Source organism: Prionailurus bengalensis, chromosome E1 (assembly GCF_016509475.1).
Source record: "Prionailurus bengalensis isolate Pbe53 chromosome E1, Fcat_Pben_1.1_paternal_pri, whole genome shotgun sequence".
Classification (NCBI taxonomy): Eukaryota; Metazoa; Chordata; class Mammalia; order Carnivora; family Felidae; genus Prionailurus; species Prionailurus bengalensis.
Window position 1 is genome coordinate 48,098,033 of NC_057347.1, and position 27,779 is coordinate 48,125,811.

The following is a 27,779-nucleotide window of genomic DNA, read 5'->3' on the forward strand; positions in this document are numbered from 1 at the left end:
ATCCAAGTGTAACGGTGTTAAATACGTACCATGGCACCAACTACATAGAAGTCTCCACAGGTTACAGAGAGAGACACGCAAAGGGGCCCTATTTACACTTTAGGTCAGAAGGAGTGAAGGCCAAGGGAAACGTTGAGAAGACAGGAAGCATGGGACATAGGCTCTCTGGACCTGAACTACAAGACCAGGTCGTCCGAATACACAGCTCAGACCACCACACATCCAGCTCCACCTTCCCTGAGAACAAGTCCAAGAAGCAGGGAGCTAAAATTTCTCAATTACGTGATGCCCCAGCTCCAGATTTCTCCGGAAGCACCCACTAAAATGTGATCTTCGGGGCAGACTTTATCAGCAGCATCTTGAATATGCCCCTTGTCAGTTTATGGGATTGCTCGAGTTAAAAATACGGAGTACTAACAGACCAGATTCTTAGAACAAACAGTCTAGGAGTAGACAGAGTGAAAGCATACATCATCTTCATTCCTACCAGGGTTCCCAGAGTCTGAACCCATCAATCCTACCGCCAGCCTCGTCCACAGACAGGAGTCCAAAATCCCTTCTTCCGTGGCTGTTTGAAAGTCCATCTTATTTATAAAATTCTGCAATCTCGTTAATTCTCGAGCATGTGACCCTCCAAATACCTTTTCCTGCGATCATGCTGAGGCCCTCTTAACAAAATACTTGAAAAGTGAAGTCTCTAATAGAATATGGGGGCTTAACATCTCTCAAACACTGACAAATGCTTGCTTGCCTACTGATCCCTTTTATCTCTGCTGATAGGATAGATATTACAGCTGTACGACTGAAAAAATAAAGTCCTTTTACGGATACGTACAAATGTCCTAGCTGAGTAAAGGCAGAGGGGTGACAGTTGGGGTGTGTACCTCCCTTGATTAGCTGAGAACCTCTTATTCCAGCCGTTTCCTTCTGTATTAATACCGAAGAGAAAAGCAGAGAGGAGGAGCCAAGAGCAACTCAGTGAAGACTGAACGCTGGATGCATCACATGTTTCAAGCACTCTGTTTTCAGAGGGTTCTTTCTGATGAATGAAAGGGTAACACCATTTTCAACCTGGTTGGTTGAAAGACGTGGACCTTCCCAGGGAGCCGGACCCTCAAAGACACAACTACTTTGGTAAGTGAACAACCCTCAGTCACCCTGCAGGGAATTGCTGCTCAGATGGGCACGGACACAGCACGTCTTGCTCTTGGCCCCATGACGGTACCTGCCCCCAACATCCCATCCACACAGCTTTTATCTGTAAACCTCACCCTGCCTCCGTCAACCGATCCCCTTCCTCCCTGGCTTTTCCAATACCAGAGCCCCTCCCCGGCTTTGTTCCTGCCTCGCTGACCACCCCCTTCCCCGCTCTGGCAGGCTCATTCTCATCTCCACACACAATGACTGAGATGGACTGTGACTGGGTTGGCCCTCCCCCAGGCACACGAATCCTTGCTCCGTCATTCAGTTCTACCTGTAAGGAGAGGGCTCGTATTTCCTCACCAGCTCTGGCCACCCCTCTCAGCCCCAGGGCCTCAATCCAGAGGCCTTCCTGACATTCACCTTCAGCCCTTCTGGAGACCTAAGGCACTGCCCTTTCCACGGGTTCAGAAATCACAGGCTCGTCCCCCAAAACCAGGCTTCTCGCTTGCCACACAGTACCGAGGGACACCACCGCCCAGCGGATCTTTGACCCCCACCCTCCCGCTTCCACGACCCATTCATCACCACGTCCAGCAGATTTCACTGAAGCAGACCCTGGATGTATCAACATCTCTCCACTACGACCTCTGTAGTTCTAGGAAATCTCTCACCAGAATCAAGGTGGGCCTCCCAATGGGCTGCCCCCATCCACTCTAGCCCGCTTCTAGTTAGTTCTCCATTTGATGGCAGGTGTTAACCTTTCCAAGGAAATTCAAATCAGGCTACCTTCTTCCTTAAAGCTCTCCGAAGGATCCCCCATGGCTAGACTAAAAGGCTAGGCAGGCTATTGAACCCCCTAGGCTAAGAGACTGGGTTAAAAAGATTTCTATTTAAGACCTGCAAGGTGGCTCCTGTCTGCCTCTCCAGCTTTTTCTCACACTGCACCCTCACTCAAAATACTCCAGAGGGTGGGAGAGGATAGGCAAAAGAGGTGAAGAGTACCAAGAGGTACACTCCCAGTTAGTAAGTCTTGGGGATGAGCCCAGGTAGCCGCATCAGTAGAGCCCAAGACCCCGTAAGTGTCGGGATGAAAAGCATAGCATAGGAAATATAGTCAATCTTGTAACAAGGTTGTATGGTGACAGATGAGGACTATGCTTACAGTGGCATCACATTACGTACAGAATTGCCAATTCGCTGTATCGTACTCCTGAAACAGTGTAGGTTAACTGTACCTCAATTAAGGATTTGTAGACCAGACACGTAAAACTTCAGTGGATGTTAGGAAATAGCATCAATGTTCCCTTTACTGATCGTTCAAGTCCTTTTCATGAAACATCATTAGTATTTTTGCCTTATAAGGTTTTTCTTGGGATTGCAACAGAAGTGCAGCTATGTTCACGATCCAAGAGGAATGCCAGAGGCAAAAAGGATACATTACGACATGCAATATTAAATACTTTTTATGATTTTATGACCCTAACTCATGGGAAGGAACAAAAAAAGATGCTTTGATTGCTTCAAAAACTCCATTAACTAAGGGCTTCTTTGGGTCTCTAGAACACAGTGTTCCTTCCTTTCAGGATCTCTGTACAGGCTGGTTGCTCTGTCCAGAAAGCCTTTCCCTTTTTCTTGACCTCAATAACCCCTTTTTATCCTTAGGAGCTCATTCCAATGTGGTTTCATTGAGATTTTCCTGACCCCCTCCCCCCAAGTTAGGACCCCGTTTTATCTACCAGCAGAGTCCCGAGGCCTTTCCTTTATAATTCCATAAGCAATCTATAGTAATTTCCCCACGTGACTACTGGATTAGTGGCTGGGTCCATTACTAGAGGGATTACAGCAGACATGCTCTCAGTCTGGCTTATTTGCATATCCAGCATTAGGCACTACACTGGGCAGATAGAATGATGTTAAAGTACACAATCTGTTAAATAGATAATAATCTAAAATTTTCTACCTCATTTTGTGAAATTCTCCTACAAACTTGTACCAATCTTCAAATAAAAGCTGACTACTAATGACTTATTTCCAATATGTGACATGAGAAAGTTCTAGAGAGGGCAGACAGGAAACTGAAGAATTAAATCATAGGGGTTAAGGATAGAGATGTTTGCAGAACTGATTTCAAATGCTGGGAGGTTATGGAAGTAGGAGGATAAACAAGGTAACAATATTTTTGAGTAAACCGATCAAAAGTAAACAAAGGTATCCCGTCATTGAGCAAGCCTCTCCTTTATCAAACTTCAGAATATCAAGCAATCACAAGTACTGGTAAATTAGAACCCTATCAAAGAAACCTCATATATGAAATCTGGTGATCACATCAGAAAGTACACACCACCACTTCTAGGAGAAGTCAAGTTTGTGATGGCCAGATTGCACCTGACAACCGGAGAAGTTCAACGTAACTGATCTCGACAGCTCAAAAAGATGGACAGAGCAGGCCTACAGCAAACCTAATTACAAAGTCTCCCAACCTCAGGTAAGGAAAGAGGACACTCCTAGAAAGTAAAATGGTAGGGCTGAATTAATCTTTTGTCAAGTATAAACTCATTCCATGGATCTTTGAAACCTCAATTTAATATTTGCTAGGCTTGACTGAACTTGTTTTAGATCACCCTATCCCACCGGAATCTAAGACAGGAAATTAAAGAGCATGTTCTTACCAAGAGATTTTCCACATTTTAATAGGAGTGACTTGGCATGGGGGGGGGGGGGGGGGGGGAGGGGGAGGTGATGGGGGACAGACAACACCTGGATCCAAGTTGTAAAAAAAAAGTAATCTTTTAAAAATATGAAGGATTCACCTTTCAAAAACCATTTTTGGATGAACAATCACAATAACCTATGTTTGATTTTTAAAACAATGCATCCATCATCACAATCCATACGTAAATACTAACCTAACCCACTTAGTTGTAGAATTCAGGCAACACAACCTCTACACCTCATCCAGAAGATCACCTGTCCTCCTTTTGTCATGAAGATTAAATAAGCTATGCAAAAGTGCCTGACCCCTAGCCATCCACCAAGGCCATACTCCATTTGATTTCAGGTACTATCATTCCCAGGAACTAACATGGTGCCTGGTAGAGAATATGTACTAAATACATATTAGAGGAGATGTATGGTTGCCAGCTACCGATGCAAGTCTTAAGGCCTTACAACTGTAAAGCCTAACGCTTCACACAAGAGGCCAGCTTTTTAAAGAGGACAGGGATGGGAGACCATAATGGAAATTAAAGGTCAAATTTGCACAAATAGGATTTGTGCACACAAAAGCATGCAGTCTTATAAACAAAGTAATCCTAGGGCTCTGTCTAGCTCAAAGGATTGTAAGCAAGCTTTCAAAAAAAATAGATAAATAAATCACAACTACTTACCCCATAGGGTTTTTCTCCTCTCCCTTAACTCTGTTCAGTTTCAGGAACATTGCATCCCAACTTGCTGCTTCCAACCTAATTTCCTCTCTGATGCATTTCTGAACACAGCAGTCGACTCCCACACCACCAGCAAGTATTGCTCTGATTAGGCTACCGTTCCTTCAGCCTTCATCTCGCTTCCCACAAAGTCAAAAACAGAGGTGCACTCCTATTCGCTATTTCCTCTACAGATCTTATTTCCAGAGAGAGTACGCGGGTCCGAGAACACAAAATCAAAAGCAATTCAAATACCAGATCTCAACTATAAGAAGTTCACATAAACCAGACAGTAAAACCAAAACACTGGCTTAGACCCATCAGAAGTCAGAAGAATCTAACACCTTCCATGTTAATAAAAATAGCATCAAGGAATGAACGGGGTTCTCCCCCTACCCACCACCATCCTAAACCAACTCCATTCCTAAGACTAATTCCCAGGGCACCTGGGTGATTCAGCCAGTTAAGTGTCAGACTCTCAGTTTTGGCTCAGGTCACGATCTCCGTTTCAGGAGTTCGAGCCCCACTTTGGGCTCTGCACAGAGCACGGAGCCTTCTTGGGATTCTCTCTCCCTATCTCTGCCCTTCCCCCACTCACATGGTCTCAGTTTCTCAAACTTAAAAGTATTCCCAGTAATCGGTGATTTGTTTTGCATCAAAATTTCAGTGTTTCAAGAATTTTTTTTTTTTTAAACATTTTTGAGACAGAGCATGAACGGGGGAGGGTCAGAGAGAGTGAGACACAGAATCTGCAACAGGCTCCAGGCTCTGAGCTGTCAGCACAGAGCCCGACTCGGGGCTCGAACTCACACACTGCGAGATCACGACCTGAGCCGAAGTCGGCTGCTTAACCGACTGAGCCACCCAGGCACCCCATAGATTTTTTTTTTTTTTTTTTTTTAGAGATACCGTTCTTGTATCAAAGAATTAAGAGAGGAAAACATTAAACCCATAACAGATACACTTGATCTTAGCCAAAAGGCCGAGAAGCAGTGAGAGGGGGCAACATATAAACACTGACCAGAAAGGTGACTTAGCTCTTTCATCTTCGTGATCCTCAAGAGGTCAAAAGTTGGGGGGTGGGGGGGCCTGGAAAATAATGCAGCCTAGGAATGACCAGGTTTGCTGGGCCCCCACACCAACTCTGATCACCTGATATTCACAGCTACCTGGTATATAAAGTGGAGGGTTCTCAAGTTGAAAGAGGATCACGGTTAGCCTTCTCTGCCACAGCAGCTGGCAAGAATGTCACCTATTTGCCACCTTTTAGAGAACCCAGCTCCCTCATTACAAGGATGGCAGAGGCCTAAACTGGATTCAAACCAAGATTACCCAATTCCCGGTCTAGCACTTCCTAGGTGATTTTTTTTTTTTTTTTTTTTTGTACTTCTACAGTTCTTTAAGGAACCATTAGCTTTCTAGACATCTCAGATCATTTAGCTAAAACTTAAATTCCTGGGTGAAAAGGCCCCCGATTCTTATGAAAACCCTCTTCCCTCTGCATCAACAGCATATGCTTCTGTACAACACAGCAGGTCCAAGAGTAGAGGACCATCTGCTTCTTCAGATAGGCACACACCAAACTCCCCTCATGTGCTTATTCTCTTTGCCCCCCAGATGTTCCAGTGTACAAAAATAACTCTCAAGTCCCAATTCTGTTGGAAATTAAGACCCAGAACAAAAAATACCCTGAGTTCAGTCACGCGGGTGAGGCTCAGGCAGGTTAAGTGGCTATTTGACAATTAGCAATTCTTTCCACCACCATAGACACCCACACGCACCTCTCACCCACAGTGCTTGGTAAAAACCAAGATTTGCATAGAGGTATAATGAACACCATACATTTGGAAAGACCTGACAACCTAGTTTCCACGTGTAGCATGCAAGTGTTCCCACATTGATACTCGATACTGCAAAACTTAAACCCATTTGACTAGGTCAACAGTCCTCAACTTGGGATGGTTCGATAGGAAAATACTCCACTGGTGTTCTTTCCACAATATACATGCAACTACATGCACATGGTTAGAACAGCATCTTAAAAAAAAAAAAAATGGATGCCTGGGGGGCTCAGTCGGTTAAACGTCCGACCTTCAGCTCAGGTCACGATCTCACAGCTTGTGGGTTCGAGTCCCACATCAGGCTCTGTGTTGACAGCTCAGAGCCTGGAGCCTGCTTTGGATTCTGTGTCTCCCCCTCTCTCTACCCTTCCCATGCTCATGCTCTGTCTCTCAATAATAAACAAAAATTAAAAAAAACTATGACCCAGATTGAACCCGAGTCCAATCAAACCTGTGTCCAGGTGCCATTCTGCCAAAAATAGAGCAATGTGCTGTGTAAGCGGGAGGGTCAGCAAGAATTCTGACCACGGGAAACTCTACAGGTCCAAAGACCCTGGCACTCCCAGATACATAAGGGAGATGTATGTAAAATGTTAACATGGAGACAAGCCAGGTGAGAGATCTAGGGAAACCCCCTGTACCATTTTTCACCCTTCCTGTACCTAAAATAAGTTCAAAATAACCGTTTGAAAGGGAAAAAACAAAAACAAACCTTTCTTTCAGGTGTTTGAGGACATAGAACCCCAATTAGTGCCAGGGACAGTTTAATCACCCAGAGATGTGGCTGGTGTCTCAGTTAATGAACCTCCAAGTCCCTACTCACTGCCCCACCCAAGATTCAAAGCTTTCTTTCCAGAAAACGGAATTATTTGAAACAGCAGGCTATTATCCAAAGCAGAAGTAACTTCCATAGAGCAGGCACAAAGGAGCAAGAGAATGTAGCAAGGAAGCTGCCTACTCTCAGCACTTAAGTCCTAACAAAAATATTCAAAATTATTCATACAGTGGTAGGTCTTCACTTAGAATTTCCTGATTTTGAACAGGGCTCAAATACTCAGAGCAATAAAGACATCCAAGAATACTGCAGGGAAATTCACCAAGGGGGGGTGGGGGGTGAGGCAGGAGGAATGATCATTCTGAGCTCCTTTAGAGGAACTTAGAAATCTAGGACATGAACAATTTTCCAAGGAACAATTAACAAGGACTTGTGTTGTTTGGATTTAGATAGAAAATGAGTTTTGAGAAAAGTATGAATAAACATGTTCTCAGATCTAGCACTTTGTTTATTTTGTGTTTCTATTACTGTATTTCCAAGATCAGAACCTCAGATCAACACTGCAACTATAGGAAATAAAGATCTGACTTCTGTATTTGGCTGTACTGTGGTCCAGAAATAAATTCTAAGGGTGGAGTTACTTTTACTACAGAAAGCAAAACCAAGTAAACTCCACGGTTACATTTTGTTACTTTTCACATCTTGTTTAAGGGGCTCCTCTAAATCTCCAGGTGCTAATTGTAGTATCTAGGATTAACTAGATACTGACTTGTGCAGAATTTCACATAATCTAGAAAATGCCAGCTCAACAATGGTGTGAGATCTCCATGTAAGATTATAAGTAGCCTTAGGAGGGACACCTGGGTGGCTCAGTTAAGCAGCAGACTTCGGCTCAGGTCATGATCTCACACAGTTGGAGTTCAAGCCCCATGTCAGGCTCTGTGCTGACAGCTCAGAGCCTGGAGCCTGCTTCAGTTTCTGTATCTCCCTCTCTCTCTCTGCCCCTCCCCCACTCAATTTCTCAATAAAAATGAATAAAAACGTCAAAAACTTTTTTTTTTTTTTAGGGGCACCTGGGTGGCACAGTTGATTGAACATCTGACTTCAGCTCAGGTCATGATCTAACAGTTCAGGAGTTCGAGCCCCACATTGGGCTCTGTGCTGACAGCTCAGAGCCTGGATCCTGCTTTGGATTCTGTGTCTCCCTCTCTGCCCCTCCCCTGCTCATGCTTTCTCAAAAATAAACATTTAAAAAAAAATTTTTTTTAAGTAGCCTTAGGAACATAGCCTGTTCCCAAAGAATTAACATTAGAAAAACAAAAGTCAGGAAAAAAGAATTTCAAGTAGACCTCTTCCTTGCTCACTAATTCCCATCCAATACCAACTCAAGATCTTACTCCCACTGGTCATCTACACTACAAAATATATCATCCTTAATGTAACTCCTAGACTTTAGGGCAAGACACATCTCTAGAACGCACAGCCGTTTTTCAAGTAAAGGCAATCAAGCACCTACTTGGCAGGTTCCTCACCTCTTTTCTTTAAATACAAACTACTGGATGAGCACCTATGGTTACTGGCAACATCACTTAAGGTTCGAGGCTACAGGGTTACAGCTAAGTACACAGGTTTATGACCTACCAAGCAGGAGGAGGGGAGCACCGGACAGGAGTTGGGGCTGGAGATTCAGGTGGTCACACTTGCGTGGTTACATTTACATCAAGTCACTCAACTCTGGGGACCAACTCCACAGCTATGAATTCAAGGACCTCAGCAATACAGTCTCCATAGTCCTCTGTCGATTTAAAATTCTAAGAACCTAGCTCTTCCTGATCCCTCGACTACAAAATTCACCAAGAAGGACAAGAAAGGGGAATACTTAGATGCATGTTAATTCAGGTTGTTAGTCTACATTTAAACACAAGCAGGTGTTTATCGCTTAGGAATATAGAACTTGGGGAGACTTGGTGGCTCAGTTGGTTGAGCCTCCAACTCTTCATTTCAGCTACAGTCATGATCCCGGGGCCATGGCATCGAGCCCCAGGTCAGGCTCTGCACAAAGCACGAAGCCTGCTTGGGATGCTCTGCCCCTCAACCCTGCTTGTGCTCTGGAACAAATTTTAAGAATACAGAACTTAATATTAAATCCGATGCTTTTAAGAGCTACCCAAATTCTTAGCAACCACAAGATTTTGCCCATCTCACATGAATATGTTCTACTGTTTCTAATAAGTTTTAAATATCCCAAGGGAGCCTCCACATAGCTGCAGCCTGTTAGGACCAACAACATACCGAATACAATTTAACATCGAAGGGTTACACAGGAATACAAACAAGGGCCAGAAGCTGACCATGCATTTCCAAATTTGGAGATAAAACTTAGGTCTTCATTAATTCTGCACTGATAAGAGTCAGCCAAAAGCACCTTGTTCACAATTTTATCAGTTACTATTGTGAACAGTTTTTCCTGAGTTTTTGAAGTCATGAAAACCATTAATATAACGGGAGGCAGGATACCAAGAGTTTAATAAACCCAGAGCCTCATCCGGGGTGTTATCCTCTGCTCCCCAGCACCTTCACCTTATCTTATCCTTCGACTGGGTTTTATTAGATTCGCCTTAGGCAAGGACAATGATGGCCAGTCTTCCCTCCACCCCCGCAAAGTGCGAGAGACAGGACACAAGCAGGGAAGGGCAGAGAGAGGGGGAGACACAGGATCCGAAGTAGGCTCCAGGCTCTGAGCTTGTCCACACAGAGCCCGACACGGGGCTCGAACTCACAAACCATGAGATGACCCGAGCTGAAGTCGGACACTCAACCGACTGAGCCACCCAGGCACCTTAACAATGGCCGGTCTTAATCATGCCAACTACTCCAGCTCCCACCCAGTAATTAATCTTTATAAAATGTGATTTTGCATGTTGATTTGCATCATAGGAGCACAGACTCAGCTCAATCCCAGCAGGTGCTATGGTGCTTGATGGTGCCATTGAGCAAAAAGGGAAAATCGAGGCCATGCAGCTCAACTCTGATACCTGGAGTTTAGACCTAATGGTCCTGGATGCTTCTGGAACGTTTAGGGTCTTTTTTTTTTATATATATATTTTTGAGATCGAGCATGAGCAGGGAAGGGGCAGAGTGGGTGCCACAATCTGAAGCAGGCTCCAGGCTCTGAGCTGTCAGCACAGAGCCCAACGCAGGGCTTGAACCCATGAACCATGAGATCATGACCTGGGCCAAAGTCTGCCACTTAACCGATTGAGCCACCCAGGCGACCCTCATTTTTAAAGGGGTGGTAAAGTTTGAGGAGGAGGAGGATTGGAGCACCTGGGTGGCTCAATGGGTTAAGTCTTCGACTTCAACGCAGGTCATGATCTCGAGTTGTGGGTTTGAGCCCTGCTTTGGGCTCTCTGCGATCAGCAGGGAGCCCTCTTCAGAGCCTCTGTCTCCCTCTCCCCCCACCCACCCCCTCAACTCTCTCAAGTATACCTTTTGCAAAAAGGTTTTCCGTGTTAAGGAGTCATTCAGATTGAAGAAACTAATGGGAAACTCAACAAAAATCACTTTAATGCTCCAACTTGGCATGTGAAAAAGTGAGGTCTACTAAGATTTCAAGATCAGGCAAAGGACTCAGAACAGGACCAGTGTTTTTGTATTCCACTGGCGCAGTGTTAAAACATCCACGTACAAACTTAGGATTACAACTGCACCAAAGAAAAGCACCTTTATGGAATAGAAGATAACTAGGATTTGAACTCTTCTGTACCTTGTAAGCAGTTAAGAATCAAGTTGTGGGATCTTAAATCTTTAGAGTCAGCTCCCATCTTCTATTTTCAAAATGACAGTTGCAAGCATTAATTCAAAAGGAAAATACATGAAGCTCCTTTACTGCCTCTTAATTTCAAGAGCGATCCAAACAGAAGTTAAAAGCCTTTATAAGCCCGAGCCTAGCTTTGAGTCAATGGGAGTTTTATCCTAATTACAATAAACAGCACCACAAGTCATGCTTTATTAGATAATCTAAGGGAAAGCAGAATGAGAAAGGTAAAAGGGATTGGCTACTTAGCTGTATAGCTTCCGATAGTAAAGATGACAGACATTTACTGAATCCGCCTGGTCTCAAAGCCACCTGACCATGAACAAGCTGCCCGCCCGCTCCCCTCCCCGCGTACCCTGCCCCCGACCCCCATCTGCTCCTACAGAGTGGGAACAAGGCCAGTTCCCCATAGGGTGTTGGCACGTCATAAGCCCGGGTCAGCATAGTGACAGGATTACGTGAGTTTTTATTCTGCAACTCAAACCCACGTGAAAGTCCTTTTTCTCTCCCAAAACGCACAGCTCCGCAGCACCCCTCTGCCTTCCTTTAAACGCATTTCTAATCAGGATTATAAACATCCAAGTCTAGCACCGTGGATTGGGAATAACCACTAACAACACCAGAAGTTCTGACCTTTAGTATGCAGTTCTGGAAACAAAGATTTTAATTAGGTGCTTTTTCTACTTTTCCTTATTAAGGTTATGAACACATCGAGTCTAACTCAGTGGATTATCTCTAGTCACATAATTTCCATGTTGTAACAGCCTGGGCTTCCAACAGGATGCTGCAATTAACAGTCCCAGCTTCATAACAGAGACCCTTGGAATAGGGTCAAAGCCATGCACTTCCTAAAGCAAGTTATTTTCTCATCTCTAATACGAAATATCTTTCACATGAAGACACAATGCTTTAGTCTCCTGTAATTGCAATTTTCTGAGGAAAAAAAGCACCACATAAGAAGGCATGAAATAGTGCTGGCATAGAAGCAGCATGTGGAGGAAAACACGTAGGTGCCACGTAGGTTTCTCGAATCAGCTTTTCCGTTGGGGACAGGCACGTTTGCGACATTTCTAATAGTATGGCCTCCGTCCTGGCCTACGCTGCTCCCCAATTATACGAGTCCCTCTCGCCGCCACCTCCTTCCCCTTTGCTCTAGTTATTTCCTCGCTTTAGAAAGCCTCCCCCATCTCTCCCAAAGGAAATTCTCTGTATCCTGCAAAGCCCAACTCCAAAGCTCCTTCCTAACGAGCCCAGGAAGTATCTCCCCACCCCCATAATGTTTCGACCACCCCTATCTCATTCGAACTTCTATTATGAAGACTCTTCGTCTAGCATTCCTCTCTGCTCGATGCCCAGCGCTCTGTCCCATGCCCCCCAGTGCCAGGCATGATCTACAGAGCAGGTGCACAGATCTGGCATCATCTCCTGCTGTGACTAGTATGCCAAGTGTTATGGAGTTGAAAGACTTCCCTCTTTCACACCTCCATAGCCCGGGTAGTGGTGTAAGCCTACCGAACAGAACGAACTATGGGGGGGTGCCCGGTGGCTCAATCTGTCGAGCACCTGATTCCTGGTTTCTGCTCAGGTCAGAATCTCAGTTCACAAGTTGGAGCCTCACATGGGGGTTCTGTGCTGACGGTGTGGAGCCTGCTTGGGATTCATTCTCATCCCTCCCTCCCTCTCCCCCCCCCCCCCCACTGTGCATGTGTTCTCAAAATAAACTTAATTGGAAGAAAAAAAAAAACCTACGAAGCCCAACACTTGGGTTCACAGCCTGGGAGGGTGGACCCAGACAGCCTGGGTTTGAAGCCCAGCTCCACTGTTTTCCAATTTTGTGACCTTGGACAAGTTCTAAGCTTCCTGTGCCTCAGTGCTGGTTTCCCCATCTATAAAAGGAGAACACTGCCTACCTTTTCAAAATTGTGAAGATCAACGGTGTTGATGAGAAGTGCTTGGAACAAGGTCTAAGAGCAAACCCTTCATGGGTGACCGTAGGGTTTTAAGGAAAATCTACAGCATGGACTACTGTGCATGAACTACTAGACATACCAGGAGAGTCAAGAGTGTCAATTATCCTGTTGGTGAAAACATGGGAGTCGAACAGTCACAATTGTAATTAATCTCAATTATTGTGATTATTCACAGCTCAGAATGTAGCTGTTAACTGGATTCTCCTCCTACCCCATTCCTCAAACGAGTTTATAAAGTTGAAATACAACTTGGACAATTTCACGTCCCGCATTGCCACCTTTATTTCCTAACTACCTATTGCAATCACTGCAGAGACTACAGATGGATCCCCTATTTCCCAAAATGCTACAACTAAAGATGGGTAACTGCTGGGGAGGGGAAAAAAAAACCCACAAGTAAACGCATTCAAGATGAACTGCCCTCATACTAGTCTTGCTTTGTGAACCTGCTCTTAATTCTGATCTTGGGCTAACAATCAATCATTCCCCTCCATTACATTTTTGATAGAAATCTATTTCCAGAAGCCATTTTCCCCCTCTGTATAATTTAATAGAGGGCTTTCATGTAGCTACAGTCATTTCATCTCGACTTGACCATTAATACCATACCAATACTGACCATTAATACCATACCAATACCAATGCCTCGGCTTGAAGTCCAACACTTCAGTTTAGTAGAAAACATCTGAAATAAAGGGCTTGGTCATGGAAATTCTGACAGGACACTGAAGCCTTAATTCTGTCACCAAGAAATGTTTCCCTTAATGGCCTCATTCTTTCCTCTAATATAAATCCAGGCTTTGTAAGTACCAAAAAAGTTTCCAGTTGGCTCTGAAAAGGGTTTTCTGCACAACTGTTTGAACCTGAACCCCCTGCTCCACCCCCACCAGCCTGGTAGTTCAGCACTCTTTTTTTTTTTTTTTTAATTTTTTTTTTCAACGTTTATTTATTTTTGGGACAGAGAGAGACAGAGCATGAACGGGGGAGGGGCAGAGAGAGAGGGAGACACAGAATGGGAAACAGGCTCCAGGCTCTGAGCCATCAGCCCAGAGCCCGACGCGGGGCTCGAACTCCCGGACCGCGAGATCGTGACCTGGCTGAAGCCGGACGCTTAACCGACTGCGCCACCCAGGCGCCCCAGCACTCTCATTTCTAAGAGATCCTATCCTGTGCTTCATGAGGGGGCTCTGGGGATGGAATCATGTAAAATGTCACAGCTCCTAAGCGTCCAGCATCTCTCAGCATTTAACATCGGTTCGTCTTTCCTTTCAACTGACAGAGGTCGTTAAAGCGACTGTCAGTTTTCACAGTTCCACTTGGGCACTCCCATTGCCGCGCTCCTCCGTTCCTTCTCACCTCAAGGCACAAACATTTCAGGTACGAGCAGTTTAAAGATATCAGAATCAATAAAGTTGAGCTACTACTCCCTCTGGAGCATGACGGTCTGGTTTCAGCGATTAGCACTCTCAAAAGAAACAGAACATTTAAATGACTGTACCAAACACGTGCACTGGAGCTGGTTTTAACTTTTCACCCTGCACCCAAGACATCTCCCCTGTCCTGCTGTGGCCCATAAGATGCCGTTTAATTTGAGACAACAGTATTCGTTATGGATGCCTAGATACTTCTCTGAAGATAAAAGGCACATTAAGTGGTTTGCTATTAAATTTACCATTGCTTATAACTTAGATACAAATTAGCATTTTGTTTCCTATTTTGAATAGGTATGCTTAGCTTCAGAGTTACTTTTTCTGAAGTCATCTAATGATCTATCCTAGTTCACATCACTTTGAATTATAAACGAAATTTTTAAAAAAGTATGCAGGCAGAAGTCACTGCAATCCTTCTGGCTACGGACATTCATATCTTAGGTCGTTTGTGTAACCATACATCCAACAAATATTTATATAGTGTCTACCAAGTGCCAGGCACTGCATTAAACAGGAGACAGAAACAAGCAGTCCTTGCTCTCAAGGCTGGCAGAGGAGATGAACGACAGAGGGGGAGGGTCCCATGACTGGGAGAGTGTCCAGAAAGGCAGGGAAAATAGACGTCAGAGCTAAACTTCAGGCTAATATTCACAGGTGAGACAGGTTATCGGGGCAAAATAATTTGAACAGGACCCTTTGTGGGAAACTGCAACTTATTTGCAGTAACTGAAGCACGCAAAGAAGCAAAGCATCGGTAGACGAGTCTGAAGAAACCAGGAAACTTAAGAGGTCTAGTTCAGGAGCTGGACTTCATCCTACTAGGAAAGCTCCACAGTGAACACTAGTTTGAATACCTGGAAGGAAAACCGAACAAGAATTAATGTGCCTAAAAACTTAAGTTTGAAGAATGTCGCCTAGGAGTGAAACGCTCAGAGGGTAGTAAATCCTATCATTAACGTTAAAGAGGAAACTTCAAGGTCAGGTCCATCTGCAAAAAATAATGAGGGTTTCTCCTGCTTAGTCGGATAATCACCCCTACACTACTGGATCAGATTCTGATGGGGAGTGTACAACTAAACACATTCACTTAACGCACTAAGTGAAAGTAGCAATTCAGGCAGCCATTAATCAGAAGTCATTTCCTATCAAGTATATAGCACCAAATGGGAATATCCAACAATTTCGTCCATGCATCCCTACTTCTAATGAGTATTAATGCATTTTTATGGAGGGGGGGGGAAAAAGCATTGGAAAGAAAGGCAGTTCTAACTGCCCACCTCCACCATGGTTCTGTTTTAGGTGTTTCTGACAATTTTATTCTTTGAAGATGAAATAAGGCTTTGATCTGACCTCAAGGCAAAACCATCAGAATTTCAAATTATACTCTTCCACGGATCGGTCTTTTTGGGATTGTTTCGATGGCCCCGGGAGATCCCCTACAGTTAACACAACTTCTCATCTGAAGAATAACCAACGAGAAATGGGGTGCCAAAATGCTAACACCCCAGTTTTAAAGATGGGAAATCGTGGGGTCAGCTTTGAAAATCAGTGGGTCGTCACTAATGTAGACGAGCTAGTACATGGGAAGGAAATCTGTTGAAGTCCGTCAACTTTGTGATTCAGCCCAACTCAGACCTCAGCCCCCTTCCACCTCCTAGCACTTGGTGCCCACACCATGTGGCTCCCAGCGTCTTGTAAGCCATGGAAACAACCTGATATCGTTTTCTGCAAAGCTGCCAACTTTATCCCCTGTTAAAGGTCATCCTCCCTTAAACGGGCCCAGTTTTCTGCAATTCCTTCTCTCATGCAGCCAACAGAGGGAGGGCAGGGGGGACTTTCTTCCCTCAAACATCAATCTTCAGGGGCACCTGGGTGGCTCAGTCGGTTAAGCATCTGACTTTGGCTCAGGTCATGATCTCACAGCTTATGGGCTCGAGCCCCACATCAGGCTCTGGGCTGGGAGCTCTGACCCTGCTTGGGATGCTCTCTCAAAAGAACATTTCATAAAAATAAGAACACACCATCAACCTTCATTCTTCAAGAGAGAAGAAACACCATCCCACTCAGGTGAGCTGGTAAGATCTATTCTGAAACAGGCCTTCAAAACTGAAGGCCACAGCCTAAGGGAAATGGATTTTAAACCCCTAACTACTGAAAGGCAGCTTCAGTTAGAATCACAGGAGAAGTACAGTATTTGGGGGGCACTTAGAGCAATGGCTCCAGATTCAAGATGGGTGCAAAGCAGCACACGGGGATCACACAAGCATGCATGCATTCCCAGCAGACCCCATAAACATCCAGTGTTGATCACTCAGAGCCACAGTCTGTTGATCGTGGTCACTGGTGGGGATCTGATGCTCTTTAGGGGATTCTTCTAAGATCCTGGGGTAGTTGTTCATTTTAAAGATCTGGGACATTGAACAGAAAGAGCAGAAAAAACATGCCAAGATGGAACAGATTTAACAGGCTCACAACAGTTTGTCACATTGATAAGCAGGTCACATTTGCAGAGAATGTATCACTGAAATTTGAGAAGTGCAAGCCGTCTTGCTTAGTCTAGTTGGCCTGTTCCCTTTCCCAGTAGTGAAAGGGAGAAGACCACTGGCTCCACTACCCCCAGAGAAAAGACAACATTTGAGCAGCATGGTGAAGGTCTCTGCTGTTCCATGACAGAAGCTCCGGACGCAGCTGGTGCACAAGACTAGCAACAGGAGACAGACCTTCCAAGGTCTGAATCTCAACCTCATCAATGACCAGGCCAGAGAAACCCTTCTCCCTCTCCTGGAGGGAGGGAACAGATTGGGGGCAAGGGCCAGCTTCTCTGCTAGCCTCACAGGAAAAAACCAGCAAGGAGCATATTAACCAAGAGAAAGTTAAGCCTCACAAAAATCCAAAGGCAAATTCTGAGATTACCCTTGAAAGGACGGAGCTACAGAGCACCACGCTGGTCATCTAAGAACCTTAACTATCTCACAGCTCCTCGCTCTACTTTCTGCGTTTTTCTTTGTTCTCCAGTGTGTATGGCCCTTGCTTTCACGATTTCAGGCAGCCAATCGATGTTCACAGTGGGACCCTCCTCGGTTACCGGCCCTGGTAAGATCCACCTTCTCAGAGCAGTACCCCTGTACTGCCATCTGAACAACGGCATGAAGCACAAATGGCAAACAATCCAGGAAGTCTTTGGAGAAATGTCCTGTTTCCATTTGGACTGCATCTCCAGGAGGGGAAGAAGCAGGGGGGAAAAGAAGCCTTTGTGTGCTTATAAAATGCTTAATAGCATAGATTAGAAACACAGTTTTAAAGGGCTACCACTCACAGCTTTGGTCTTCTAGTTCTGAACATTTACGAAGGGAGTTTATATTTTAGATTTCAAGCTATCTTACTTTATGAACAGGTGAGCTATTTGGAGCACATACGGCTCTCTAAGGTGTACTTAGCTACAACTATTCTACTGACCAAAGTCATGGACCATATACGAAGAGCTAGAAGATGCTGCCTCCATCAGGTGAGAAAACATAAGGAATACAAAAAGTCTCCAACTCCAACTGCCATCTCGAGAGGGTATGCTGCTAAAGGCACGGGATGAGGGGTTCTTCTCCTGAAGACCAGGACTCTACCAAACACAAGATTTTAAGTTGGTAGAACATTAAGAGAAAAACAGTATTCTAAGTTGGGTATATTCTAAAATGATGAGATGTTACCTTTGAGGAGAGTGCCAAAATGCAAGTGTTAGGGAACTGTATTTGTGCAATTAAAAGGCATTGTCCTGGGCTAACATCCAGAAGTTATGAATAATGGATTAGCACATGCATACTCGAAGTCAAATGCTGAGCATACATACTAAACAAAATGTAACAAGCAGATAGCATATTAGGTTGTATTTGAAATGGTTTGTGAATTACAGTTTGTAAACGCAGTGCAGAAACTCACCCAAATAAGACCTGTGGTTTAATTCTTCCCCAATGAACTGCATCAACCACATACTCGATGCTCTATTTTGTCTGCTTTGGAAGAACATTTCAAGTACTAGGTAAAGGCAATCCACAGAATGCAGAGGCTAAAACGAGTCTGAAAAAAAGTTCAGCCTTACCCAGATGAAAATTAAAACTTTTCACTTACCAGAGCAAAAATGTCAGAAAAAAAAGAGACCTATCCTATACTGGTAAGAGTGAAAGGAATGGGGTACACTTAATACTGAAAATGCAAATTGTAACCTTCTGAGAACACGGCTGTACTCATTAAGACCTAAGATGTACACACATTCTTCTAGGTACCTTTTATAGAAATACCATGGTGTCCAAGGATATCACTGACAATATTTCACTAGTGTGAACTTAAAGCATCAGAAATGGGTAAGTTTGACATGCGCAACATGCAACCACTAAATAGAATAAGGAAGATTTTGACAGGGAAGGATATCCACTGCCTACTGTGGTGGGTGGATATTGGAGAAGGATTTGAAATTTTGAGCTCTTGAAGAGTGACTGAATGTCTTATCTGAGGGAGGGAAAAGAGAAGAGCCTACAATTTCACTTCTTACTTTATGGGAGTCAAGCTCACATGAAACCATGAATCTAATCCACTCCAAAGAAAAAAAGTCAATGTAGTCTGGTGGGGGGGGGGGGGGCAGGGGGGTAAGACCATGCAGGACTCCCTTACACCCCTAACACTGCCATTCTGATTTCAACAAAATTGACTCAAGCAGGTCTAGAAGGGACCAAGCTTATCCTGAAGTCTTAACATAAGAAATGACACAGTTTAACACCTAACCTTCATTTCGACAAGTATTTTTATGTTTCCATAGGTTCCCACCCAAATGTTACAAAAAATAGACGTCAATCAGTTAGCCCGGAACCACACTTGCCACATTTTTTTTTTTTTTTAAAGGAAGGTTCAAGAAAAAAAAAAATCTCATTTTGGGGTGTCTGGGTGGCTCAGTCAGTTAAGCAACCTACTTCGGCTCAGGTCATAACCTCACAGTTCGTGAGTTCCAGCCACGCGTCAGGCTCTGTGCAGACAGCTCAGAGCCTGGAGCCTGCTTTAGATTCTGTCTCTCCCTTTCTCTCTGCCCCTTCCCCACTCGTGCTCTGTATCTGTCAAAAATAAACATTTGGTTTCTTTTAAAAAATAAAGTCACATTTCCAGCCTACACCCAAACATTGCCTAACAAAGTTCAGGTCCACAACTGGAAAACGTAAAGAGCCCCATCTTCCTTTCATCTTTTACAAGGAGCGAGGCAGTAACACACCTTTCTCTATAAAGGAATATCTCTTGATTTCCCAACTCTCAGGGATTGATTCAGAGTTGGAAGCACTCGTGAAGGTAGAATGTTAACTATACCATAAAACAGCTGCGTTGAAGACGTATTTAGGAAGTGTAAGAAACAAGTTCATGAGTTTGAACTTTAAAAGATAAACCAACTCGCTAGCACAATTTTAGGGTTCTAAGAAGTACACGGTCTCTGATGTGCTTCGTATTAAACAGTGTTAGGATAATATTTTCCAGTCTACGATGTACTTTCCACTTACCTTAATAAACCTTCACCCAGATGGGAAATGGAACCACAACTAAGGAAACATAATATAGATGATGAGGAGAGCCAGAAGGTGGGCTTGTGAGCCCAGAATGCCCTCACAAGCTACCAAGCACTGACTTTAAACAGAACACAATGTATAGAACAGCTACCTAACACGCATGATACACAACTACAGATACGAGGTAGAAATAAACGGATTTCTCCCCAGATGCAAGAGGTCGTTACTACACAGTCACATTCACGCTAAAGGAAAAAACGTGCCTCCTAGCATGGCAACTCATTATGATTGATCTAGGTAACTTTTAGACGTGCTGACTTTGTTCTGGACAACAATCGGGAACCAAAAACAAGAAGAATCACTAGAATGATACATGGCCCAAAATTAGTTACAAGGAGTCCAACCTAAGGCATAGGTAAGAGCAATAAAGAACAAAAACCGAGCAAGAACCAGAAAAGCCGCGTGAATACAAAGTGATTGCATTTCTTTTCCTCAACACCCACACAGAGACAGCAGTTTCTGACAAGAATGTTCTTGGCAAAAAATAAAGTTACAGGAAGGTTTTTTTTTCTTCAATGAGAAAAAGGCAGCTCTATATGCAGATTACTAGGCAATACCGTTTGATTTTTTTTTTTTTTAAACAGTCCAAATTTAGAGACCTCTTTTTGAAAATATCTAAACCACCTTTTTTTTGGATCACGAAGAAAAGAGGACTGGAAATATTGTTCCCGTTTGGAATGCTGGTTTCATGTTGTACTTGAAAATAAAATCCAACGTGACAGCTTACCTTGGCACTGGAAGCCTTGTTTCCCAAACCCCCTGAAAAACAGAAACAACAAAATATCTTAACATATCTTGTGTTGTATACCATAGTTTAAGCCAGTTATGAAACAGTATTCCACAGAACTAAGGGTTTATACGTGAGAACCAACGATTTTATAGGAAAACATGCTCAGAGTACTGAATAAATTCGGTTTTGGGGGGAGAAAACAACCTCTGTATGGCTTCCAAAGGCTCCTTGAATTTTTTCAAAGCACAACAATCTTCTCTAAGTTCACACTTTGTTATTAATATTGAAGTTTCAAGACCAGACGGCTAGGGTATTTGGAGTTGGCCATGATGTTCAACAAGAGGACTATGTTTGAAAGCAGTACACTTTGATTCTGTCCTTAAAGACCAAATGAAAGTCATTGCTCTCTAAAGAAGTGGCTTCATTTATTATAGAATGGGGGTCTAGAAACTTCCAAACAGTACCCACTCAACATTTTTAGATTTAAAAGACCAGTTTTACAGTATGTTTATTAAAACTGCACGTGAAATTTTTTGGGGAGAGAATCAACAGGATTCAAAGCAAATACAGAGGCTATTTTGTTCTTGTAGGTTCCTTTAGAAGATTTACTCTGCCCTCCCTGCCAGACACATGAAACCATAAACACGGTTACAACTAGAATGAACTGCACTAAAACTCTAGCATAAGCTCTAATTTTTTGCTTTACATCACCATCCTAAGTTGACAAGACACTTCATATGTTTAGTCACCCCCCCACACATAGACCCAAACTTTTATGGTTTTTAAAGGGTTTTAATATTTAAAACAAACTGGTAAATTAAGGGCCCACAGAAACAATGAAAGATAACTGAAGTTAAAACCACTGCGAGACAATCCTAGTGAATATTTTCCAGGACCTTCCAAGTAGTTTACGGTCAGGGGAATTAGCCAGGGAGGAAGCTGACAGGGAGACCTTTATTTTCCACTTCACATTACACCTGGTGACCCGAAGTGCCACAGCAGTTCACCAGGGGCTGATCCTTTGGGGCACCAGATAGTGGAAAGACATTAGCGAGCCTGGGTATGTATGTTACAAGTCTTTCCTAATTTACCTACTTCTGGCACAGACCGACAGCAGTCTTACTGTTTCCCTTTTTATGGAGCATGGGATAGGAGGCTGCAGGACTCCCCTTAACTAGATGCACTATCTTCTTTGCCCTGAAGCTCTAAGAACTTATTTTAGCTAACTGTAGACATGGCTAACTTCTCCTTGGAACACAACTGCTTCGTACGCTGACTACACAGTGGTAATCATTCATAGACATGACTGTGCTTTTCACGGAACTATTGAGATTTGTAAGGAAAAAACTAAGCACCTTATTAGGACTAGGCTTGTCCAACTCTCCCTTGGAGGGGATTTTCCCCAGGTGTGGTAGATTCGGATAGCCATCCAGAAGGGTAAAGTTAGGCACTTTGGCACATCTGTGGTGCCCTTAGAGGCGAGTTCCTCCAGGTGTGATGGATTCAGATAATCTCCATAAAGGAAGAATTAAGCACCTTATGAGCACATTCGTGGTACTCATGATTCCCCCCGCCGTGTGAATTCAGATGCCATCCAGAGGCAAAATTAAGCGTTTCATTAGCACCATGCTTGAAGTGCTCTGCCTCCAGGTGTGATGGAGTCACATAGCCATCCACCAGTTCTGCCTAGGGCCCCAACAAGGTATGTCACGCAAAGGTTAGTGGCAAGGTGCACTGAGACACTGTCACCCGAGTGCGGCCCCTAGCCTAGGGTCGACAGGAATTAAGGAACGCTTGCCTTAGTTCTGACTTGGGGAGCCTCCTAGCCACATTCGTGAATTCATACTAAAAGGCTGGTAGGTATCTGCCAATCTAAAGGGGAAAAAAACTGGGACACCTGATATTCCTGAAGTTCCAGCTTTCTACACGTTGGGGTCTGTGGGAGAAGGGGTCGCCCACGTTCTGAGAATCAGTAAAAGCTAGAACCGGGACCAGAAAAGGGCATGTACGGTTTCACCTGGTCTCACGGGGTGCAGAGACCCCTGAAGGCTTTCCGTTTATCAGGATCCCCAAACCACTGGCCCAAGTTAATGCCTGTATCCCTGGTTAATTCTACTTGAGTTCTGACACCTTACAGTAGTGTTTTTAACTAAGGCCTCGGTCCTCCTCAACCAGGCAGCACGTCTAATCTCGTGTTGACAGGGTCTGTTTTAGACGACTCCCTCCGCCCTCCTGCCATTCGCCTGGTCTTAGTCCCCCCTCCTCCACTGCAAGCTTTCAGCAGTTTGCGGTCTCTCCGCTCCCCCTGGGTTCACCCGGACAAGTCCGGTCTCCCGTGCCCGGCGGATACAAGCTACAGTAGGCAGGGACCCAAGCTAGCAGCGCAGTCCAAGCCCGCTGGGGAGCAACACACACCCCCGAATGCGCCCAGCCTGGCTCGCCCGTAACTTGGACCGCGAGGCGCAGTCGCCGCCGCTCCCCGGTTACTTCGGGCGTGTTTCTCCGGGAAAACTCTGCCCTTTGGGCTCTTTCGCTCCCCTTCGCTCACACCCAACCAGCAGCTCCTCTATCGGTGCGGAAGGGCGGGTGCGCCTGGGAGGAGGAGGACACTGGACCCGCGAAGGGGATCAGTGTCACTGCGGCGCGGGGCCAGCCTCCCCTCCTGCGGCAGGGGGGTGTGTGTGACCTGGCGGCGACTTCCCCGGGAGTCCTGCCCGAAAGCGTCGCCGGAGCGCGCGCGCCGTTCCGGGCGAGAGTTCGGACTCGGCCGGCTTTCCAAGTTCCCCGAGTGAGTCAGCCCCGGAGTGGGCGCGCCCGGCCGTGGGGGCGGGGAGGGCGGGCGAGGGTCCCCGGAGCGATGCGACCCCGGCTACAAGGGGACCGGTCCCCAGCCCCCGGGCGCCGCGAGAGGGGGTCCGGGCGGCCGGCCGTGCGCCCCGGCCCGCGCGCACCTACCAGATGAAGTCGGTGCAGTGGCTGCAGAAGGTGGGCTGCTTGAAGAAGCGGGCGATGAATTTGTGGTTCTTCACCTCGTGCACGTTCTTCTGCCTCAGCGCCCCTTTGCGGGCGAAGCGGTTGGCCACGTCCTGAGACGCCGTGGAGTCGTTGGCCGGGAAAACGTCAGCCATGGTCCCCCCAACCACCTCTTGCCTCCGCCGGGGAGCCGCAGCAGCCGGGGAGGGCCGGGGGGCGGGGGCGGGCGACCCCGGGCGGGGGCGGGGGGAACGCGGGCCGGCGGCCGAGGTCGCGGCGCGGCGGCGGCCGGGGAAGAGTCGGGCCGGAGCGGGCGCGGGAGCCGGAGCCGTTCGCTCGCTCGCTGGCCCCACGCTCACTGACAGCCCGGCGCCGGGCGCTCGCGCTTCCTACTCTCGGCGGCAGGGGCGGCCCGGAGCGGCGCCGCCCACTGCGCATGCCCGGAGCGCGAGGGCCGCGGGGGCGCGCGCGGGGCGGACGCGAGCCCAAGCGCCCGGGGGAGTCGGCGCCTCCGCGTTTTGCGAGCAGCCCGAGAAAGGGCGGGGGTGGGGTGGCGGCGGCGGCCTGGGCCGGGCCCGCCCGAACTTGGGAGCGGAGGAGGACGCCGGGAGGGCGGGCCGCGCTCCTCCGCCGCCTTTCTCCTTTCCTCCCTTCCCTCCTGCCTCTCGCCCTCCTCCGCCTCCTCTTCTTCCGCTCCTCCGGCTCTGCCTCCTGCTCCCTCGGCTTCCTCCTCCCATCCCAGCCAGCTCATCCTTCCCCGCCCGGCTCCTGGTCCCCCCTCGCCCCGGTGGGACGTCCGACTCGCTGCACCGGGCTCCAGGCAGCACCCGCCGCCGCCGTCTCTGGGTCCGACCCGCTCAGACGCCCGCCCTTCCTCACCTTCCGAGACGCGGCGTTGAGGCTTTATGTCCCACCAGCCGTAGGTGCCCCCAAACGCCCCGGCCCGCGCCCTCCACGCTGCTTATATAGGGCAGGAGGAAGGGCTTGATCGCAAATCTTCGCCCACTGACCCTGCCACCTGCCCCTAACTGTTGAGCTGGGTTTCACCTGCATCTTGCATAGACCTCTAATGTGCACGCGGGACGGTTAAAGGACTTGCCCTGGTTGTTTATCCCTATTTATCCCGTTGCTCGTTGGGTACTCCAGTTGCAAGGTTGATTATCAGCCTTTCTTGATTCTACAAGTCCGGAACCTTAATTTAGAAAGCTTTTTGCATCCTAAGCTAATTACTGCAATGCTGGCAGGTGCAGAGTGCAGCCAGAACACTTGTAAATTACCAAGTGAAACTGCTGGTGAAAGGAGAGCTGGCAGGGATCTGCAAAGGACACGTGGGGATGGACCAGCTAATCACTTGCTGAATATTTATTAGTTCTGCCTGGAGGGTGCTTAACATACATAAGGGAAACAACCATCCCCCAGCGTCTCACTGTTGTTTTTCTACGTTGTCAGATTCACTAGGGTCACAAAACAACGACACGAGCTGAGGAACATCAAGAAAGAGAGCAGGTTGTTTAATTCTTCAAGAAGTTTAAAATAAAAAGGAAAAAAAGTAAAGATACATGCCAATTTTAGAGTCCATCACAGGGATCACCTAGGGCTACCATCTTTTAAGATTGGCTCATGGAATGCCTGATTCTAGAAGTGTCTTTCGTATTTTAGCAAGTGTAAGCTATAGACTGGCCATTAGTGGAGCGTGCGCTTTGCTGGCCCGTTTACAATGTTGTTACTGCTAAGAGACTGCACCTGTTTGATACTGTGATCAGAAAGTTCACCCATCATGGCAGCGCCTCCAAGCCGAGGAGGCAAAAAAGGAAGAGGCAAGGGAAGGAATGAAAAGCAGAGCATGTTAGGAACATGGATCAACTTCTCCGCAAAACACGGTAAGCATTCCAAGCCATGGTTGTTTGTTGTTTAAGAATCGTAAATCTGAGAGCACACAGAATAAAACACACAATTCTTTCCTCCTCACCATCTTAAGTGTGGTCCTCACACATTTTATAAAGACAGGATTCTTTCCGTTTCCCTAAAGCTTTGATGTAATGATGGGAGAAAAAGCTGGCAGAGTTGGAGGGTGAGATTGCAGAGACTGGAATCCCAGAGTAAAGTAATACGGAGGATGAGCTAACAACCAAAGGAGCCATGGCAGCAGCTTTGGTCATCTCCTATGTGGTGGAATGGAGCGACTGATCTCCCCAATGGGTGGACCAGATGGAGACAATATATCTTTTCTTTCAGGTTGTGACTTGGCTTTCTTGCCTCAGTTATTACTCTTGTTTCTTGTGGGTGAAGAGAGAACTAACTGGAAGCCAGTTGATGGATAACTGGGCTGAGCCTCAGTGGTCGGTTGCCTACAGCGTAGCCCAATTGTGGGGGCTGTGGGTGGAGATGTACCAGGAACAGGTTTACCAAGCAGTGTAACGCTGCCCCTGGCAAGGACGGATGGAAATGTGGGCTGCGGTTCACCCGTGCACCCAACCGGAGAATTCTCCTTCATAGCACTGAAATGGAGGGCATTACAGAAGGGGGGAGAGGGAGCGGTAAGTCAGTCCTGGGCATTGGTAATGATTTTAGAGTCAGCTGCTTCATGGAGAAGGTGCAGGAAAGAACAGGGAATGGTAGACTGAATATGGTTTGTCAGAACCCTTCTCTGTGAGCCCTGCCTTTGAGCAGTAAGTTCCAGGCTTTGTACAGGTCTTGCTCAGACCAGCAGGACCCAGAGGCTGGGGGCTGGGATCAAAGTGAGGCCACTGCAGTGATGACTCTAAAACCAGACTGGTTCACTTAAAACCAATAATCTTTAGGCTACCACCTAAAACTTGTTGCTCTGTGCAGAATCACTATTCTGTTTTCAAATGGACCAGGCCGTTTTCAAATGGAGCAATAGGAATTGTTTACGTGTATAAAAAGCTTGATTCTGCGATTTATGGTAACCAAGATAATTAAAAGGCTCGTGTTTTACTCTGTGCACTTAATCCAAGGTTTCGGAGAGCTGAGAAAACGGGGGGGGGGGGATGTATAATTACTTAGGCAGTGTTTAGAGTTGGGGTGAATGGCAGGTCTCATGAAATGGTGAGAGACAAAGTCTAGCTGGGAAGTGACTGTCACTCGGTAAGTTAGGAAGGAGGATAGTATTTCCTAGGAGTGGGTGGGTCAGAAGCCCCAGAGTTAATACCAGGACGACCAGGTATGGTTGTCCAAGGGGTTGGAGGAAGACTTAACCTTTCACTGTGTCCTCTCCTGTACCTTAGAATCTTTGTTTCTAGTTTAAGAAAAATGGTAACTTTTAAAAAGCCTGGAAACAAAACACCAAAGATTTCTAATTAGCTATATCGTATTAAAAGAATTAATTTGCTGGGGCGCCTGGGTGGCGCAGTCGGTTAAGCGTCCGACTTCAGCCAGGTCACGATCTCGCGTTCCGGGAGTTCAAGCCCCGCGTCAGGCTCTGGGCTGACGGCTCAGAGCCTGGAGCCTGTTTCCGATTCTGTGTCTCCCTCTCTCTCTGCCCCTCCCCCGTTCATGCTCTGTCTCTCTCTGTCTCAAAATAAATAAACGTTAAAAAAAAAAAGAAAAAAATTTTTAATAAAAAAAAGAATTAATTTGCTCGTAAGTAGAAGAAGCAGGAGGTAAAACAGTATTCAAAGTAAGATTCCAGTTTTTAAAATGTCTGTACACTTACCCACACTTGCATCTATATGAATACAAATGTGTTTGTGAATGCACATGTGTGTGTAAAGGCACATACAGCAAAATGTTCGTCTAAGTCACCATCTCTGGTGGTGGGAATATAGATACTTTTCTGTACTGGAAGGGAAGACGTTGGCCTAGGACTCACCTTTTGAAAGGGCATCAGAAGCCATAATTTTTTTCATGTTTTCCTCTAATCAAAAAGGAGGGATTTATTATTTTATTTTTTTAAGTTTATTTATTTATTTTTGAGAGTGACAGAGAGAGGCAGAGAGGGAAAAGGAGAGAGAGAATCCCAAGCAGGCTGTGCACTGTCAGCACAGAGCCCAATGTGGGGCTCCGTCCCAGGAACCATGAGATCATAACCTGTGCCAAGATTAAGAGTCAGAGGCTTAACTGA

The 27,779-nt window shown here is 46.0% G+C and overlaps 1 protein-coding gene across 2 annotated transcripts in view; it reads right to left on the reverse strand.

Annotated features, from left to right (window-relative positions):
• PRKCA (protein kinase C alpha) overlaps positions 1-24,085 on the reverse strand; it is a 404,614-nt gene extending 380,529 nt beyond the window's left edge. Inside the window, exons 1-2 of one of the 2 annotated variants that reach the window (XM_043585073.1) lie at positions 23,678-24,085; positions 20,720-20,751 (exon numbers count right to left, since the gene is read on the reverse strand). In XM_043585073.1, the coding sequence (XP_043441008.1) occupies positions 20,720-20,751; positions 23,678-23,850 (205 nt within the window). In that variant the 5' untranslated portion in view covers positions 23,851-24,085. The remainder of the gene's footprint in view (positions 1-20,719; positions 20,752-23,677) is intronic. The other variant, XM_043585072.1, reaches the window with a different exon arrangement.
• Between the last annotated feature and the right edge of the window lie 3,694 nt (positions 24,086-27,779).